General features: G+C 44.8%; 1 protein-coding gene across 1 annotated transcript; it reads right to left on the reverse strand.

Annotated features, from left to right (window-relative positions):
• Positions 1-412: 412 nt before the first annotated feature.
• LOC310784630 (homeobox-containing protein 1) lies at positions 413-20315 on the reverse strand. Its single transcript, XM_083645642.1, has 11 exons — positions 20135-20315; positions 18911-19101; positions 15256-15685; positions 14383-14468; positions 13436-13546; positions 9380-9616; positions 8911-9067; positions 7278-7360; positions 5019-5114; positions 4591-4709; positions 413-2415 (listed from the first exon to the last, which is right to left on the reverse strand). Exons 2-11 carry the CDS (start codon positions 18993-18995, stop codon positions 2266-2268), a joined length of 1554 nt encoding a protein of 517 aa, XP_083501768.1. The 5' UTR covers positions 18996-19101; positions 20135-20315; the 3' UTR covers positions 413-2265.
• Positions 20316-20425: the final 110 nt, after the last annotated feature.

Raw genomic sequence — 20425 nt, forward strand, 5'->3', positions numbered from 1 at the left:
AATTCTACCCAGAAATTGCCAAATTTGGTGGCAAATTATATGTATTTTTTATACTGATGAGTGATCTGCCATGTTAAGACTTTCAGAACTACATGTTCTGAAATGTACACACTACTTTACTTGTTTCTTGAAATAAATGAAATTTGAAACAAGTCTTTCTTACCCTATTAGCAGAACTCTTAAGAAAAATATGATTTTCAGATTGAATATGACACTTCTACACCCATCTTTGATGTACAATCTTGTATAATGTACAATGTAAAATAATAAATGTCAAGCACCTGAATATATAGTGTAAATGTAAACCACTACAGGAATGGTTTATATTCCTGGGCAGAGGCCCAAACCTTACCAATTCATATTTAAGTCATTACCAACAAATCCAAACATATCATAGCCATTGTTTACAGGTTTTATTACGGTTATTGTTTTGTCAGATAAAAGCAGATAAGAGGAGCTTAATCATCAGAAACAGCGTGCAGCTTTGGGGTTCCTGTCCAAAGCCAGACATCTGTCTGTCTGAAGTGAGTATACATGAACAATACAGGGTCAACCCCACTGTCATAAATGCTACATAACACTGTCCATATCATAAATTGTCACCAACAGCGGCTGTCTGTTTCATGACGAGCCAGTAACACATTTATGACACAGAATTATTTTTGAGGTAAGCTAAAGTTGGCTAGTGTTGTACTGAGCAAATGAAATCTAGATCTATGATGTCATGACTGTGTCAATTCTGTTGACATAAGCTGTAATGTCTCAACTAGGTACTGTTTCTATGAGCACAGTTTACTCTGGAGCAACATCTCTACCTTGGCATAGCTTTGGCATTAGGAGGTAAGATGGTAGCACCCGGTTTGGGGGCCATTCGAGAAGAAGCGGCTTGGTTCATTTTATGAACATTTGGAGAATAAGAACTCCCACGGCCTTGGGCCAGCGAGTATAGGGGACTACATAATGCAGAGTTTACGTCGGCTATTCATATTACAAAATTGACAGTTAACAGTTTCTAAATACTGCCAATGTAATTTGAAGACAGGAAAGCACCCATACAAGTATATATTTTCTGGGTTGTGTACACGTCTAGGCCCAAATGCAAGGTACAGTCTGTAATGTTCCCTTCTTTCAATTATAGTGGGATCCACTTTGAAGTGCAGCTTTGCAATCATACAAACTTACATGAGCTTTAAGCTTTAGCTTATTCCAATATAAGGGAAGGTGCTTCTAGCAAGTAGGCCAACATATTACGATTTTATAATATCTGTTTTAGCGTTCTTTCAAACGTTAAGGAAAAGAAATCTAAGTAGACTTACATAACTCGTCTAGCTTCACTGGCTGAGTTCAGGGCTCAGACAGACTTTGAGACGTGGGTACAGTAGATTACAAATATGAACAAAGACAACATCATTCAGTTGAACGAACAAGATGGATGACAAATAGATACTGAGATATATGATCCTGGGCTTGTTTTGCTAATACAAAAGGTATAAATAACACATCCTGTTTTGGCTGAACATAGTCAAGATGATATGACACATTCATTGGAAGAAAACAAAGTGGAGAGAAACAAAAAAAAAACTGGTACAATTCTTCACTGTCTTTATCCACCATCTTTGGGATTACCTGAGATTCCAGTTGTCCCTCAGGGCTGTACAGGTTTGATAGCAAGACTACTGGTTGATTGACCGATTGATTGCATCAATCGATTGATTGAGGTTATAGTCTCACGAACAAGGTGGCGTTGACATTCAAGCAAGCAGAGGGCATCTTCACTACAAGCTCCTATACATCATGATAGATCCCCACAGCAAACATCACACCAAGCTCTCTTCTCACCCAAAACACACCTGACCCGCAGGCTCTGCACATTCATCTCACCACAGTCCATCAAACAACCACTCTTTGAAAATGTTAAAAGGCATGTTGCAAAGGGGGGGAAAAGGAAAGGCTTAGCTTAAAATGGGTGAGGTATCTTTTATACTCCTCTCCCTCTAAGGAATTTAGGCTTGTTAAGACTGTCTTGGAATGCACTATATATAGAGATAGATATTGCCATTAATATAAGCAGGATTACTGTTGATACATACAGTGGCCTCCTTACCACTAGAGGCACCACAGCGAGCTTTAGCACCCTTCTCCCTTTGTTTTCAGAGTGTCATAGGCCCCAAATGCCACAGGGGATGGAGGAGACACTCACATTTTTCCTATTTCATCGGTCTATAATTCAAATATGTGATTATCCAAAAGCTCCTCGAGCTTTGGTCACTCCTCGTCCACAGTTTCCCCTTTTGTCACATCCTCATCTTTCGGTTCCAGGATCTGAGGGGTGGGGCTAGGAAGGGGCGCCACCTCGGTGGCAGCCAATGAGGAGGGGTCTTCTTGGTCGACATTCCTCTGGGAGGATGGCTCTTCCTGTGGAAAAACATGAATATATGAGCAAACAGTTTGATCTGACAGACAGTATCCACTTTATTAGGTACAGGGTGGACCCCATCTTGCCTCCACAACAGCCTGGACTCTTCAAGGACTGGATTCAACAATGTCCTGGAAACGTTCCACAGGGATCTTGGTCTCCACGCTGACTTGATATCTGGACCGAACTAAAGTCACTGTCGTGTTCTTGGAGCCACCTTGAGACAAGGCCACATTAACCTGCTTGAAGTCCCATTTAAAAAAAGGGTAGAACGTGTCCATGAAGGGATGTGCCTGGTCAGCAACAATGTTTAGGTATACTGAGGTGATCAAATGATGATCGCTCAGTACTACGTGCTAATTTGTGCCAGCAAAACCTTCCTCACACCACTACTAGCCTGTACTGTTGACAGAGCAGGAGGGATTCATAGATCTTTTTCGTTTCGCTTTAGCACACGGTCGCATCATTCTTGGTAAAACTCTAGATACTGTAGCGGCAAAATTGTAGAAAGGCGGCCATTTCTGCAATGCTGAAACCGTTTGAACAATTACATGTACGACTGTTGGTGCCAAAGTCACTTACTGTATCTAAGCCATTCCCAAGCTGTGTATTTATGTATGAGATTATCTATGCATTTCTCCATTGTTGAATGATAGCGTTATTTAATTTGTAATCAATTATTTGATAATCAGCCTATAGCAGACAGCACAGCCCCTCACTTTTAGTTTCTTTGTTCTGTGCCGTGCTGATGTTGATATAAAAAGTGCTCTGAGGACGCATTATTTGGCCTCTGTACTGTTTATGGTCAGATGTGGGCTGCAGACATTTTCAAGTGGGCCATGAGTGGAAGAAGAGTGTTCTCTGCCTTGTTGCATTTTATATGGTTCTGTTTTTACCCTGTAGGACTTTGAGATTTATCTTAAATGAAAAGTGCATGACAAATAAAATGTATTATTATTATTATTATTATTATTATTATTATTATTATTATAAGAAGGTTTGGAACCTCTGACATCTTGCTCATTCTAATGTTTATTTGATGAATAAGTGAACCTCTTGACCCTGTCTGCATGCTTTGTACTTATCTTTCTCTTAACGTGACTCACTGTCTGGAGCAAGTGGTTGGACAGATATGGGACGGTGTAGGGGAGGTCCGGGACGAATTAAGCAGGGGGACGGAATTAGCTTGTCCTCATATACTATCTTTGACAAAACCCAGGAAGACGATTCTTTCCCCCCATGTTACACTTCCTGGTACCTCACTTCCTGTGAAGTTTCAGCTCGGCCAGTCAGTGGATGGCGGAGATATCCGCAAAAACGTTGCCTTTTTCGTCTTATTTTCAAACGCGAGTAAAATATTGCAAACTGTGTATTTTTCTATTAGCGTGTTGGAATTTATTTATTTAATGCTGCTAACGCTATTCATCTGTTAGACCTATCGGTAGACTACAGCTCAATGATTGTTTTGTGTGTAATGTTAGCATATCCTTTGTGCTAGCTTAGCTTTCATCCAGGGAAACGCACGGGGGACAAATAAAGCACTTTGCTCCAATTGCCTTGAATAGGCTATGCATTTATCTGTGCTTGCAGGACAATGCCTCGCATAAGGAAGAGGACCACGGACAGAGGGCAAAAAAATGCACACATTCAAATATTTCTTTGGATAAGCCATTTAAGGGAGGTAAAATATTGATCACATCACATCAGCAAAATATATAGATAGACGTTATAATTATATTAATTTGCAACATATAACATATTAAAATGTATTTCATAATACTTAGTTTCTTAGATGACCAAAAGATGAAGGAATTAATGCCAGAAAAAAATTGTTACCTGGCTGTTTTTGTGCCTTTTTCACAACCGCTACATTAGTCCCCCGCCTGTGCTTTATTTGTCCCTTCACTGTGGGACAAATTAAGCATTGCGCAGCTTCTGGTTGCCATCTGATGACGTCTGATGTATTGACCCATGGAACGAAACTACGGTTGGTATTGCCAGAGGACATGTGTAGGTTGCTTACATGAAAATATTATAACTCCAGCTGAAACAATCTTTACACAATGACAAAAAAAACAAAAAGTGCTTCATTCGTCCCAGACCTCCCCTACTTAAAAGCGCATACTGAGTGTAGTTTTGTACTTCAGCGGTTTACTGGCTCTGCGTTTACTTACTTGCTCGGAGAATCGATGATTCACCTGATCGGCAAACTCGTGCGTCTCTCCCTCCTCTCCGTTTGAGTGGCAGCTTGGACTTGGCACCTCAATCCCGTGGCTTTCCAAAATGGCAGCCTCTGGTAGAGTTAGACATGAAAGATGAAAAGTGGAGGTGAGAGACAAACGGGGACTGATGAGCAAAGTGAATGTCAGAGATGTTCACTAGGTTGCACAATTTAACACTATAGCCTAGTATCAAGTAGAAACACACGAATGAAAAATATAAAAATATATGAATGACAGCATGTTTTCAGGGTGTGCAAAAATAACTGCAGTAGAATATTGAAGGCCAATACATACAGTGTGTGCAGTGAAACGTGTCTAGACAAGCAGACGTGTGGCCCAAGCTTCCTCCTGGGGATTCTAAATACGGATCACGTCCTCACCTATATTCGCCCTTCTCTTCATCTCCTTCCGGCGGTTGGCGAACCAGTTGTACACCTTCAACGCCGTCACACGCTCAAACTCAGACAGCTTGCAGCCTGGGAGATAAAACATCAAGCAACAAGACAACAAAGGCCTCTCATTTATCATGCGATCACTGAGCCGCTGCAAAAAATCAAGCTGAGCGGGGAGGGAGAAAGCAACTTGTACACCAAAATAAAATAAAAACTGGTAACGTTGTGTGTTCTCGGCTGTGGCGGTGACGTTGTGTAGCGGCTCGAATATCAGACAACAGCAGCGCTGTGACACACAGCAGGCAACAGACTACAGCCAAACAGAGGAACAAACAGTAACAAACATGTACTCACTCACAATGGGTTGAAAATAGGAAAGAATGTGTCGTTTCATTGTAAACCTTCTTCTAGGCTGGCGACGGTGTGGTAATTTCCCCATCGGTTAATAAACTCATGAAGCATTCAAACGCTGATTTGGACGTCGATTACCATCTTTGTCACTTAAAGGAGAATTCTGGTTTTTTACAACCTGGACGTTATTTCCAGCTTGATTTATGTTCTACAAGTCACCCTGAACAGAAATGTCTGATCCAGTATAAAGCTACAGCGCACCGCGCAACGGCCTGGAACAGAGGCCGATAGGGCATATGCTATCCCTGCATTTACACCCTGTAAATAGCTTATGTTCTGCCACGCACCGGCTCATATCCTTATTATATCATAGAGACAATGAGAAAATGGATGCTGTATTTACCTTGCTGCAGCCAGCGTGTTCACCCTGTCTCTGTCTGCTGTCCGTCGCATTGGTAGTTGCCCCCGCTCTTCAGTTTGTAATCCATATAACGTTATTCCAGCTCAAATAAATACGGGCGGCCATCGAATTCAAATGCATCGTCCATATTCTCAAAATCAGATAAATATCCACGGTGTTTACAACTGATGTGAGACTCTGGCGGGACTTGGTAACACAGTCCCAGACAGCAGGCTGAGAGAGGTATATAGAATGGCTCACATTTATGCCAGTATCATCATGATAAGGATAAGAGCCGCTGCGTGGCACAAAATAAGTTAATAAGGGGGGTGGGTCACATTTCCATGAATGCCACAGCTTTTCTACATGGTCGAATAGACACTGGTTGTAGAAAACAGCCTTGGCAAGTACAAATAAAATATAAAAGTACAAATGCAAATTGTAAATATTTTTTTAAACAGTACAATTATGAAAATAGTGCCCCAAAAAAGTACAAAAATATATTAAATATATGTTTGTACTTTTTTGGGGCACTATTTTCATGTTTTTTTCTATTAGTCCGTTGTAGAAGTAGAAAAAACAAAATGTTCTAATAGGTAGAAATCTGTGAAAGACTGAACACCTCCCTCCTATTTCTCCTCTCTCATAGGGAGTGTCTGTCTGTCTTTCAATGAGGACCACATGTTTGACGTTGCCTTTAATCTCCTCCACATCTGGGCCCTGATCCCCGCGATAGCGAGGATCAACGAATGCATTCTTCCGCAACAGTTCTGTTTCATTTTGATGTTTTGACTGAAGTCACAAAACAATACCATCTTTTGGCTCTTTAGACAACATTCTGCCAAAATGTTGTGCCGGATGAGATCGAACACTGGGAGAGGAGATAACACAGTTACATAGTTTTCCAATGAGAGAACGTCAGTTAAGTCACAGGCTGGCTTGAGGGCTTTGTTGACTGACTCTTGGACATCAACATCTTGCAAGGTAAGGAGGGATCAACAGTAATCACTTAAACATGAGCGTTTGTGGTGCTTTGATCCAAAACGCACTTTTCTTTCTTGTGTTAGGGGGCACTGGGTTCAATTCCCAGCAGCAGTACTCCCGGCCTGGTCAGACGTTCCTACAGACACAATTGGCCGTGTCTGCGGGTGGAAGCCGGTGGGGGTGGGGAGTGGTAGTGTGACCCTCCCACGCATTGCATCCTGCCAGTGAAACCCCTCGCTCGCTGTCAGGTGAAAAGAAGCGGCTGCACATGTATCAGAGGAAGCCCTATCGATTTGCATAACCTAATAACAATATCCAAATTAGGGTTGGGCCGCAGCCCTCTACATTGCACCATCATGATGGCACCTCGACGTTCCAAATCAGTATTCAACTGCTTTGTTTTTTGGTAAGAAACTGATTATATATGTGTGATGCTATTATGATGAACAGTTGCCTGAGGGGATTTTGGATAGAAGCAGGCGCAGACACTGTGACAGATGTTTCTTAGGTACCTGGCTTCTGGATGACTGAGTTGCAGGCATTGGCAATCTCCTCTCGCTTTGCCTCATCTGGGTACTGGTTCTCCATGAAGAAACTGTAAGAGATAACATCCAGAGATAAATCATCTCGCATCAAAACAAAGGCTGTACTTTTATTAAAAGATAGCGTATGCACACCGCACAGCGAGAAGACACATCCCACGTTTACACCTCATCGCTTTCTGGAGTCCTTGTACTGAATCGAAGGAAAGCGAGGACACGACATTTATCCGATGAAAAAAAAAGCAGATGCATAAGAATGCTGCGAGCATAATCTAATCACGGCAGCCTCGCCACAGTAAAGGAGTAGATTAATGACTACATTACGCGGATTAAATTCTCTACTTTTATCACTCCACGTTGAAATCCCTTCCGCGGCCTATAAATATGAGGTTGCCCATTTAGTCGCCCTGTCCTTCCTCTCCGATCCTATCCTAAATTCCCTTATTCTCATCTCGCTCCCTTTATATCCTCCCAAGGCTGAAAAAGAATAATTATCTCACTTTACAAAACACACATGGATCAATTTCTCCCCAGCCTTCTCATCCTCCTCACCCTCCCTCTCTCTCTCTCTGTTGCCCTATCCTGCCCACTCCGTCTCTCACACACACACACACACACCACATCATCTTAACCTCTACTGTATCGTCCTTCAGTCTAAACTAGCTCATAAGGACCAGCACTGCAGTGAAATTGCGTAATCCAGGAGCAGTGCTGGTGAGCCCTGTCTGAGTGCCTGTGTGGTCTTATTACGGTGAGTGGCACGACTGCACCCTATACTTACAGCAGCCATATAATAGAGAAATCAATCGCGCGCGGTGTTTCGGAGCGGGGGGGGGGGAGAATGTCTACTCTTCTTTCTCAGCATCCTCTTGTCTGCCGGCTGAGAAGCCCGGTTATTGTTTTGGGACAAATATGTTACCGAGTGATAAGCAAGGACACGACACCCCCGAATAAAGAACGAGCATAATATACAGCCACTCTATCAGCAATACGTCCCGACAGCAGGGCACTGCAGGACTCGTGACCGTGGCAAGGTTAAGTCGGTTATTCTCCTGTAACGCTGCATTCGCGACGTATGGGAAATAGCTGTCGGAACGACGTGACGGATGAAAGCAACGACTTGCAGGTTTGAACGTGTTCACTCGTTTGAAGGCGTCAAGACGGCGTGACTGAGGTTTTCTGTAGACTCCGGTTGCTCCTGGTAGTCTTTTGCACACCGAACACACGCGCACTTAGTGAGTGATACATGCAAGTTCATCTTCTGCAACAAACACAAAAAAACAGCAACTAGGAGTGTGCCGTCATGGCAATTTTAGAGTTGTGATCATAACATGAGTCATGACTTATCTCATAGCTGTGAGTTATACAGTAATAACGGTATGTGATGAAAACTTCTAGATCATTTGCTATACTTGACAGGTGATTACAGAATTCAGAGAAATCACAGCCCAAAACTTGACTCCCCAAGTAGCATTTCCCAGCTGAAGGTGGATTCTAAACTGAATTTTCCAGTAGGAAGCTCCTATCCACCAGCTTTCCCATATGATGTAAAGGCTGCGCGATTGTCTCTTTCACCATTAAATCCCGAGTAAGATCGCCTCACCTCTCCATGATGGATTGGCACTCCTTCCTCCAGGTGAACCTGCTTCCTCTGCGCAGCCTCAGAGGCCCGCCCACCATGCCGCCCCTGTCGCCAGTCATGATCCCCGTCCTCCAGTCGGGCTCCTCCTTCACCAAAGAACGCATCGACAAGGTGGCACCTGATGAAGAGGGCGAACGTATGAGTTTATCTGTGCAAAATGATTGTTGAGAACAAAGAGAACAATGATGACGCGTGGACTGTGACTATGGCAATGACATGAGGACCTATCTCAATAGCATGGAGCGGCGTCCTTTTCATCACTAGGAGTACAATTCTACAGTTTCTTTGCTGATGGGGAAAATGCCATTTGAGACTTATTGAGATTCCTCCCTAGATGATAAAAGAGAGGCTGAGGAGCAAGCAGCCAGCTGATCAGGTCAGGTATCTCCTGAGGCTGAAGCTGCTGAGGCCAGAGCGAGGGCGCGGTTACCTGGCTGTGCCTGGGCGGCTGCGGCGGCAGCAGTGTACCAGGGCAGCAAGTGCATCAGCAGCTCTCTCTGCCTGCCCCAGGCCGGGCTGGGGATGGGGTTGAGGTTGGTGTTGGGGTTGGGGAGGATGTTGGTGAGGCTGGCGCTTGCCCCTGCTACCGTCCCGTCTCTGTCTCTGTCCCCTCCCCTGGCCCTGGGCATGGGACTCAGGCTGTGCTGGCTTTCACTCCACCTCAGCCCTTCAGTCAGGACAAAACCAATGGTCAGGCAGGCCACAGCCATAGATTAGATTATAGACAGATGTGGGCAGATGTGATTATTGGAGAGTTAACGTTTCGATGGCTCCATGTTAAAAAAACTGCTACATCTGTGGCTCTGAGTTACATTAGCACACTCCTGTAGACCTGCCTGTCAGTTTGTATTCATGATCAATTCAAAACCAAATGTCTAGTTGCTTACAAATTGAATATATACGCCAGATAGGGCTAACACTAGTGTGAACGTAAGAAAGGGCAAAGTGTTATCATTTCTCAAGGTTTACAATAGGGGGAGGTCCAAAGGAGTTTAGTTAGTTTGGTTTATTGTAAGCGAAGTGCCCACCTCGGATTGGAAACATTGCAGAGAAAAGTTGTTATTGTTAGTATCATTGTTAATAGCCTGTTTGTTAGCCATGTAGGAATGAAAACCAGCACTGGAGTACCACCAGGATCAGGGCTGAGAACTACAGAGTAGCTATGGCAAAGCATGGGTGGTGAAGAATGAATAAATAACTCAATAAAAACGGGAAGGGAAGGATTTAGATGAGAGGAGAAAGCAGGGACAGCAGATGGTCCATCAGTGGCTTTGTTCATGTCAGAGACTTGATCATATAAAAGAATATATATTTATACACAAGATCAGATGTGCTGTGAAGTGTGAATGCATGTTGCCTGACACAAACCAACAGTTATTGATAGAGAAAGTTTACATCACATTAGCCTTTATTTGGACAATCACTAATATATTCATATACATTTCCATTTTAGTTACATATAGTTATGACACAGACATACTTCATATTTGGATAACCTGTGTACATACACAGATAGACGTATAACCTATCTGTTATTCTGGCCCTGTAGAGAGCACCGTGGCACGGTGACAGGGCACAGTGTGCGATAGAGAGGAGCTGCAAATGTAAGGTACAAGTTATCTAAATACGTCTGTCTGTGTATGTACACAGGTTATCCAAATATGATGTCTATCTGTGAATGTACACAGGTCATCTAAATATGAAGTATGTCTGTGTCATAACTATATGTAACTAAAATGGAAATGTATATGAATATATTAATAACTAGTGATTGTCCAAATAAAGGCTAATGTGATGTAAATTTTCTCTATCAGTTATGATGGACAACTTTAGCCTGATTTATATCCAGCATGCTAGAGAAAACACAGAAAATGCTCTGCCTTGTTTGCATTTCTTTAAACCAATCACAATTGTCTTGGGCGGTGCTAAGCCCAGCGATGGTGTCCTTGGGGAAATAGTGTCGCGCGGGAACTTGTTTTGGTGGAATCAAATTGCGTATGAGTATGTAAAACTTGCCATATATAAACAAGAAACTTTGCGCTTACCTGATGTCAGCACAACGCATAAGTGTAGGAAGCACAGGTGACAGGGAGGACACTGTAGGAGTACTATTGGAATACTATTGGAATACTATTGGAATACTATAGGAAGGAATATTATAGGAATAGTAGATCCCTATTGCCAAATCCAATTTTATTGACTGTATCTCCTAGATAGGATACGACTAGGCAGGGCGCGCTTCACCATCGCTGCTCCAACTCCATCCTAGAGGAAACACTGTCCGTTGAGTCAGACTATTACTCTATAAACCCACCTCAATGAGGATAAGTGTGGAGCCCCCCAGGGGGGTCACCTGGGCTGGTACCAAAAAAAAATTATGCTAAATCAGTGGGCATGTTTATATTACAATTTACTCCTAAACTGTGCCCACAGCACGGGTTAGGAAACCATGCGTACAGATTTATAATAGCTATGCTGATAACATCAAAGAGGGACTTTTAGGCATATACTGTATACAGTGAGCCAGAGCATTACACACTGCTTGGCATACATATAGTGAGCTGTAATAGCCATTAGGCACCTACAGCATAATGTGAACCATAACCATTGATTAATCAAATCAGGTCTAATTTATGATCGGATGTGTGTTTTGGTGACAATAGGAAACCCATTTAATAATGCTTGTAGGGAAGCATGTTAATTAAATTGTATGGAACTCTGTTGGTCTCTCTGTTGTCCCTGTTTGACGTTATCAATATACATATTACAAATCCGTGTGCACAGTCTACTAATCTGCGGGCATGGTTTAGGACTCTGTGAGCACTGATTACTAATTTGAGGGCATGGTTTACTAATCTATGCACAGTTTACCAATCAGTCCCCTTATGGATTACCACATCAAATTATTTTTTTCTTCACAGGTGACCCCTGGGGAGTTCTGTAGAGAACAGCCAAAGCAATGCCACATTATGATGCTGAATGACGATTGCAAATTGTGAAAGATGGGCTAGCGTACATGTAAGAGCACCGCGGAGACCCGGGTTCAATTCCCGGTAGCGGTACTTCCAGCTTGGTCAGAAGTTTCTACAGACACAATTGGCCATGTCTGTGGGTGGGACTGCACTAGCGCCTCCTTTGTTTGGTCTGGCCTGTTTGTGGGGGAGAGGAACTGGGGGGAGTCGTGTGATCCTCCCATGTGCCGGTCCTGCCAATGAAACTCCTCGCTGTCAGGAGAAAAGAAGCGGCTGGCGACTGCACATGTATCGGAGGAAGCATGTGCTAGTCTACAACGCAGATCGGCAGAAGGGGGGGAGCAACGACCGCGATATAAACTAAATTGTGAAAGATCACGTTCAGGTCTGCCATTGACGCTGGAGCAGCAACTAACGGCAAGTGTGGCTCCCGGTGTGGTCAGATATCTGAGCGCACACACAGCAGCGTTGTCTGGGGTTTACCCCATGTGGAAAGAGCACTTTCTTTCTGCTGGTTGAGCACACAGTGCAGAACAAGCAACCGCTTCCCTTCATTTGTGGCGCCAAGTGTGAAACGGTTTCTCGTCTCCACCCGTTTATTCAAACCATGCCTATCACTTGTTTTTTACTCCTGTCTCGGTGACGCCTGTCTCTTTCCCTGCTTTCATAAACTTCATTTCCATATTTCAGCTTTGCTACATCATGGAATCTGTGCTACATCGAGATAGAAAGTAGCTTGCTGTTCAAATAATTTGGGGGGGAGACAACTTGCTCGCATTCCATTGGTAAATGTAAAATATTGCTATGCTAAATAGGGTTGAATAAAACGCATCAAAAACAAAAATTCACATGAAGTGATTTTTCTTTTCTTTTTTTTTGTCGAAAATAGTTTATGAATCTGAAAAATGTCCAGATGCCGGAAATCCGGCACTTGTCCAGAGGTCTTTAAGCACTGTTACTCTAGCCTGTACAGACAAACCGCATTCACCCACTAAAGTTTCACTTCCAACCAGAAGCCTTAACATTATTGATTAGCATCTCCAGTGACAGGACTACCTTTATCATTTGTCTTTCCTCTAAAATTATAGATTTGTCTCTTGTCCTTCCTTGACCTCACAGCCCTCAAGGACCAGGATGGAATGAGCACGAGTGAGGTGGGAGGGTTTACCATGCAATACACAGACAGGACGAGGGGGAAGAGGACAGGTGCAAGGGAAGGTTAGCAAGCAGTGGTTCACGCTCACAAAAGACACAAATAACGTCATTTTTCTCATAGACTTCCATCCTACACCGATCAATCAATGCTCCCTTATCATTCATCACACATGCAGCCTCCTGGCCCTGCTCTGCACTCAATCACAGACCTAGTCTGTCTGTATCCAACGTCCAATCTCCATGCACTGATCCCTAAACCCACTCCTCTGCTCTGTAAGAGTCCAAACCCACACTGCATCTGAAACCCTTCTGATCCCAGTCTAACTGCCACAATCCTCCACCTCTGCCCTGCGCCTCACCTGGGTTATTTCTCTCCAGCAGGTACCAGCGGTAGAAAGCTCTGCGTTTGGAGTCGCTCATCTCCAGGCCTTGCTGCAGCAACCACTGGGAGATGTAACTCTGACTGATGCCTGCGGGGTGGGATGAGAGGAGGCGCAAAGGGAGATGGTGGAGGCGAGACATGTTATTCCAACACATTAATTACATCATTTTATCTAGCGGTGCACCGATAGCATCGCTAGTTTTGCCATTGGCAATGAGCCAGTTCCCAAGTACTTGGATTCAACTAATGAAGCCGTCCTGTTATTGATACCTTAATGGCATACACTTTGGTGCAATATAAAGACTTCGACGGGGGGAGAGAGAAAAAGGTCTCCTGATTTGTACAAATGCTGAATTGTTGACATTTGTGAAGTCAATAGGCATAGCAGCTATTGTTTAGAAGAGCAGCGTAAATGTCATTTTGTTTTATTATTATTATTATTATACCTAACCTACTGCCCTGTTTTTATCGGTTAACCTTTTCTGAACACGGTGTTGCTGAGAGTCCATTAATAAGCTGTTTGAGACAAGTGTAGGGAAAAAATGATGTGTCGACTATTTTGTTTTATTCTTATAAGAAATAATTATTTGTTTTAATTGAGGATTGTTGTAAAATGCAAACAGTGCATTTTTACATCATCATCATCATCATCAGCCAATACTAGGCAGCCAGGATTACTGCAAATGATACCTGATGCAGCATTTGTGTGTGTGTGTATCCCTTTAAGACCACGAACCGCATTAACGCGGTTCGCGGTCTTAAAGGGATATGCACACAAATGAGGGATATACACACAAATGCTGCATCAGGTATCAATGGGTTAAGCACCTAATTGCATTACCTAGTTACAAGTCGCTAATATCCTTGTCCCTTTGAAGCAGGCTGTAATGATTCAGTAAAAACACATTAGGGAAAGCAGAGTACCTGTGACTTGGCCCACTATTGCCTGAGAGATCCTGCGATTGTTGAGGAACGTTTTGATCTCTTCTTTCACAAGGTTGCTGTCCCTCCTGTAGCACGAAGAAGAAGAAGAAGAAGCCGGCATGGCATCAGGACCATTACACACGGTGGTTAAAACAACAGCCATCATCACAGCTGCCTAACCTTATCCACTGATGCCTCTCTTTATTCAGCTGTCCCTGATACACCTGACCTGAATTATCTCAACTAAATATTCCGGAGAATAAGCCTGCACCTCTGGGGACGTTCGCTGTCATTATCTGATGTTATAATAGTCTCCTTTCCACCAAGCGTTTTGTACTTGCCTTTAAGTTGTCCTCATATAGCCTTAATTCATCTCTCGCTCTGACAACACTAAAGCGTCGCCATCCTCTCCCTCCCTCCTTCCAAAGATGGGGGCTTGGACTCGAGTCGCACTCAAGTCACACACAGTGACGTGAGACTTGATTTGAGACTCGTCCTCAACAGACTTGAGACTCAACTCGGACTCGAAATTTGGGACTCATGAAGAATCTTTATTTGTAATCTTTTTGGTGCATTGACATTAAGGAAATGTCTACTAGCGATAATGTCACCTTCTAATCAATGCTGATAATGTATGCCAATAGAAGGAGTGAGGATAATACAGCACATGCTTTGAATTCCTTAGTTTTATGCAGTGTTCTAAGCAGACCGGATGGCATCCAGCAGACGATACAACGCATAACAAGAGACTTGAGATGTGACTTGGACTTGCCCCTCAAAGACTTGACACTTGACTTGAACTCTAGCTCAAAAACTTGAGTTGACTTGGGACTTGCAAAAAATGACTTGTGAGCATCTCTGCCTCCTTCTCACCTCATGTACTCCTCCACCTTCTCCTCCAGGTCCCACTCCTCCTCTCCCATCATGTCGTAGCTGAACGACCTCTGGACCCCTGCGGCGGGCGGGTAGAGGGGCGGGGGGGAGGCCTCGTAGCTGTTGCTGGGGGACAGCGCGGGACCATCCAGGCCGGAGGTCTGCGTGGTGGCAGAAGCCAGGGAGAGCGAGGAAGAGGAGGACGAGGACGAGGAGGGGGCCGGGGCGGCTGTGGTCGGGGTGTTGTTGTCGGACGGGGCGGGGTGGGGGTCACAGTACGGCGTGCGGTGGTCCGGGTCCAGCCTCTCCAGGGACTCCAAGGCGTGGATGATCTGGGGTTTGGTCATGCCCGACAGGCGCAGGCGCTGCAGGAGGTCGATCTGTTCGATGGTGTAGCGCGGCTCGACCTCGCAGCACTCCATTCTGGCATCTAAGACACGTAAACTGGGGTCTAAGTTCTGTCGAGTTAAATTTGACACTTAAAGACACTGAAAGTGCCACTTGAATGATAGAAGACTAATTTTGCAAAATGAACATGAAAATGAAAACAACTATCATAATATACTGTAGGTCTGAGAGACTGCGCTGATTTCTCTTGCAACATCTGTCACACATCTCAGAGTAAATTTAACTTAAAATGCTATATTTATCTGTATTCAACACCTTTTAAGGCATTGAGTTTAGATGACGAAAGACTGTTTCAGGACCTGCAGGCACCCTGATAAGAGGGAAAAATATTAATAGATGAAAAGGCAAATTAAAATAATATGAAATGCTGGATTCAGACACTACATTTGTTTCATCTGGGTATATTTATCATGAATGGAGTACTTTGATTACAAGAGTGACTGACTTACTTTAATTTAATTTACATAAACTGCATTCTCCTCTGAGGAACCCTTGGGTCATTCAAAACTTTGGCACAGTTTCAACTACTTGGCACAGACACTTGGGGCTAACCTTGCTCCATTCATCCAGGTTGGAAATAAAGTGAGATCACCCTGGCACACGTCACTGTCATAACCTAACATCAGGTCCAGTCAGCCTAGTCCTGATGCTGGCACACGTCACTGTCATAACCTAACATCTGGTCCAGTCAGCCTAGTCCTGATGCTGGCACACATAACCTAACATCTGGTCCAGTCAGCCTAGTCCTGATGCTGGCACACATAACCTAACATCTGGTCCAGTCAGCCTAGTCCTGAATGCTGGCACACATAACCTAACATCTGGTCCAGTCAGCCTAGTCCTGATGCTGGCACACATAACCTAACATCTGGTCCAGTCAGCCTAGTCCTGATGCTGGCACACTGTCATAACCTAACATCAGGCCCAGTCAGCCTAGTCCTGATGCTGGCACACTGTCATAACCTAACATCAGGTCCAGTCAGCCTAGTCCTGATGCTGGCACACGTCACTGTCATAACCTAACATTAGGTCCAGTCAGCCTAGTCCTGATGCTGGCACACGTCACTGTCATAACCTAACATCTGGTCCAGTCAGCCTAGTCCTGATGCTGGCACACGTCACTGTCATAACCTAACATCAGGTCCAGTCAGCCTAGTCCTGATGCTGGCACACATAACCTAACATCAGGTCCAGTCAGCCTAGTCCTGATGCTGGCACACATAACGTAACATCTGGTCCAGTCAGCCTAGTCCTGATGCTGGCACACATAACCTAACATCAGGTCCAGTCAGCCTAGTCCTGATGCTGGCACACATAACGTAACATCAGGTCCAGTCAGCCTAGTCCTGATGCTGGCACACATAACCTAACATCAGGTCCAGTCAGCCTAGTCCTGATGCTGGCACACATAACGTAACATCGGGTCCAGTCAGCCTAGTCCTGATGCTGGCACACATAACCTAACATCTGGTCCAGTCAGCCTAGTCCTGATGCTGGCACACATAACCTAACATCTGGTCCAGTCAGCCTAGTCCTGAATGCTGGCACACATAACCTAACATCTGGTCCAGTCAGCCTAGTCCTGATGCTGGCACACATAACCTAACATCTGGTCCAGTCAGCCTAGTCCTGATGCTGGCACACATAACCTAACATCTGGTCCAGTCAGCCTAGTCCTGATGCTGGCACACATAACGTAACATCTGGTCCAGTCAGCCTAGTCCTGATGCTGGCACACTGTCATAACCTAACATCAGGTCCAGTCAGCCTAGTCCTGATGCTGGCACACATAACCTAACATCGGGTCCAGTCAGCCTAGTCCTGATGCTGGCACACATAACCTAACATCAGGTCCAGTCAGCCTAGTCCTGATGCTGGCACACATAACCTAACATCTGGTCCAGTCAGCCTAGTCCTGATGCTGGCACACATAACCTAACATCTGGTCCAGTCAGCCTAGTCCTGATGCTGGCACACATAACCTAACATCTGGTCCAGTCAGCCTAGTCCTGATGCTGGCACACATAACCTAACATCTGGTCCAGTCAGCCTAGTCCTGATGCTGGCACACATAACCTAACATCTGGTCCAGTCAGCCTAGTCCTGATGCTGGCAAACTGTCATAACGTAACATCTGGTTCAGTCAGCCTAGTCCTGATGCTGGCACACATAACCTAACATCAGGTCCAGTCAGCCTAGTCCTGATGCTGGCACACATAACCTAACATCAGGTCCAGTCAGCCTAGTCCTGATGCTGGCACACATAACGTAACATCGGGTCCAGTCAGCCTAGTCCTGATGCTGGCACACATAACCTAACATCAGGTCCAGTCAGCCTAGTCCTGATGCTGGCACACATAACGTAACATCAGGTCCAATCAGCCTAGTCCTGATGCTGGCAAACTGTCGTAACCTAACATCTGGTCCAGTCAGCCTAGTCCTGATGCTGGCAAAGTGTCATAACCTAACATCAGGTCCAGTCAGCCTAGTCCTGATGGTGGCAAACTGTCATAACCTAACATCTGGTCCAGTCAGCCTAGTCCTGATGCTGGCAAACTGTCATAACCTAACATCTGGTCCAGTCAGCCTAGTCCTGATGCTGGCACACTGTCATAACCTAACATCTGGTCCAGTCAGCCTAGTCCTGATGCGTTGTTTTTTTGTATTGAGGGAACATCACTCCAACACTATTAAAACATCTGTCAATTTACCATGGCCTTGCTTACTGACAAAGGTAGACACACCTGGTAGAACATTACATACAGTAATATACTTTTGACCACCATAGCTGCTCTTCAATTCGGCATACATAGATCCGCCAAGCAGCAGTTTCGTTTCAGCTTTTACTGAACTGCTTCACCAGTTCAGAATATCTTCTTCCAGCAAAACACACCGTGGCGGGCTACAGCGAGCAGTCATAACAGAGTGAAGTGAACAAACTCTAAAAGTTGCAAAATTATATTGAAAGAAAATGTTTAGTGGAATGTATCAGCACCTCAACTATTTATGTGTGCCTTAAAAAGGCTGGGTCTAACACGTATGCAGCTTTGCCGATAAGAAAGTAACATTTAAAAGAAATGACAGTTGTAAATCATCTTGACATTGGTGCAAATTTTCTCGCCGTGCAAGACAAGTCAGACGATTTTACCAGACGTATTCTAGGCTCTAGTGGAAAAACAAGGTGATTATGTACTTGACAGCAGAGGTTGATAAAAAAAAAAAAGTGAAATATGTGTGCCATCGTTACCTGCTGGAGGGGGTGACACTGAGAGGCGCCCCGTGGGGAGTGGTTCAGTGCGTGGGGTCGCAACCGGGACACACCACTGTCGCATGGCTCGCTGGAGCACAGCTCGGCTGGACCTCTACTGAGCCAGGCAGGGGACTGGACTTGCTGCAGTGTATTGCGGTTAAGCTGGCTTGCTTAGCATGCTGGCAACCCTACAACAACAAGAGATAACGCTAGTAGCTCGCTATGTTGGCTAAGCTAACACTTAACTCTTTGCTATTAGTTTGCTGGCGCACCAGCCGTCCCACCGATAGACCGCTAGCCTGACATACGTCAAGCCAGAAAGAGGCAGAAACAGACAGGAAATACAGCAATTTCAAAATAAAAGCATTTCTCAGGACGCTGGTATGATTCATACCCACGTCTTGAGAAGGGCTACCTTGGCTGTTGACAATAGGGGTAAAACCGGGATGGGGTTCCTTTGCCTTTCCGACATGCTGCCACTCCGAACGTTAACTTCCATCATTCGGACTGGCGGTCGTTCACCTTAGAAGCCGCAATGCCGACCTTAGGTTTAGGCGTGGGGGTGGGAGAGGTTAGGTTTTGGGTTAGGGTCTGGGGGAGGTTAGGTTTAGGCATAGGGGGAGGTTAGGTTTGGCGTGGGGGTTGGGAGAGGTTAGTGAAAAACGGGGAATATAGACCCCCTTTCGGAGTGCCGATATTTCGGAGTGGCAGAACGTCGGAGTGGCAGCACGTCGGAGTGGCAGCATGTAACCGATGTAGCCTATAGTTTTTTAGATATTAACGTTTGTATTTCTGGGTGGGTGTGATGTCACGCTGATCCCTCGTATCCACCTTTCATCAAGGAGTCATAATTGAGTTCACAATAGGGCCCCCGGTTGATGAGATTCTGTCTATCAGACACAACTTTTTTTATTGATATTTTTAAGATATTTTGAAGGTTGTGACCGGAAGTCTTTATATTCGACTAACTTGACAATTGTCAAGCTAGCTTGGGCTAGTTAGCTCATGGTGCTAACACTGAAGTCACGGAGAATTCGCTAACGTGACATTGACAATATTTCAGACAAGCTGATATATACTAGTACTAGTTTAGCGATGAGACCATTGACACACGGCTGCGAGCCAACGTTAGCTCGAGGGAACAGAAAATACTCAGCTGCTAACGAGCTAGCTCGCTAGTTAGCTAGCAGACTGTCCCAAAGCGGCGCACCTCTCTCTTACCTCAGGTCGATGTAGAGGCAGGCAGCAGCCGGCTGGACGGACAGAGGAGATGGGGGAAAACTGTTGAAAAAGTCCTGGTCCACCCAACTCTGCAGAACAAACTCCTCGGTCCGGTCCAGAGCTGACGGGTAACACCTAGGACAGGATGAACCGTGCAGGGTCACATTGTATAGTCCTGCGATGCAGTGGGAAACGTTAGCAGATATGTAAATATGGGAGTCTGTCTCTGAATTTATGACCCCCTCGCCCGACACCACAGTGACTGTCAAGCTCACCAAGTTAAGGATTGAT

This window comes from Poromitra crassiceps (genome assembly GCF_964638095.1).
Source record: "Poromitra crassiceps genome assembly, chromosome: 11".
Taxonomy (NCBI): domain Eukaryota; kingdom Metazoa; phylum Chordata; class Actinopteri; order Beryciformes; family Melamphaidae; genus Poromitra; species Poromitra crassiceps.

Coding starts and splice junctions, on each gene's coding strand:
- LOC310784630 (XM_083645642.1), bottom strand. CDS start 18,995: ATGCGACAGTGGTGTGTCCCGGTTGCGACCCCACGCACTGAACCACTC. Junction 4,710..5,018: donor GAAGAGAAGGGCGAATATAG/GTGAGGACGTGA, acceptor TAACTCTACCAG/AGGCTGCCATTTTGGAAAGC. Junction 2,416..4,590: donor ATCATCGATTCTCCGAGCAA/GTAAGTAAACGC, acceptor GTTTTTCCACAG/GAAGAGCCATCCTCCCAGAG.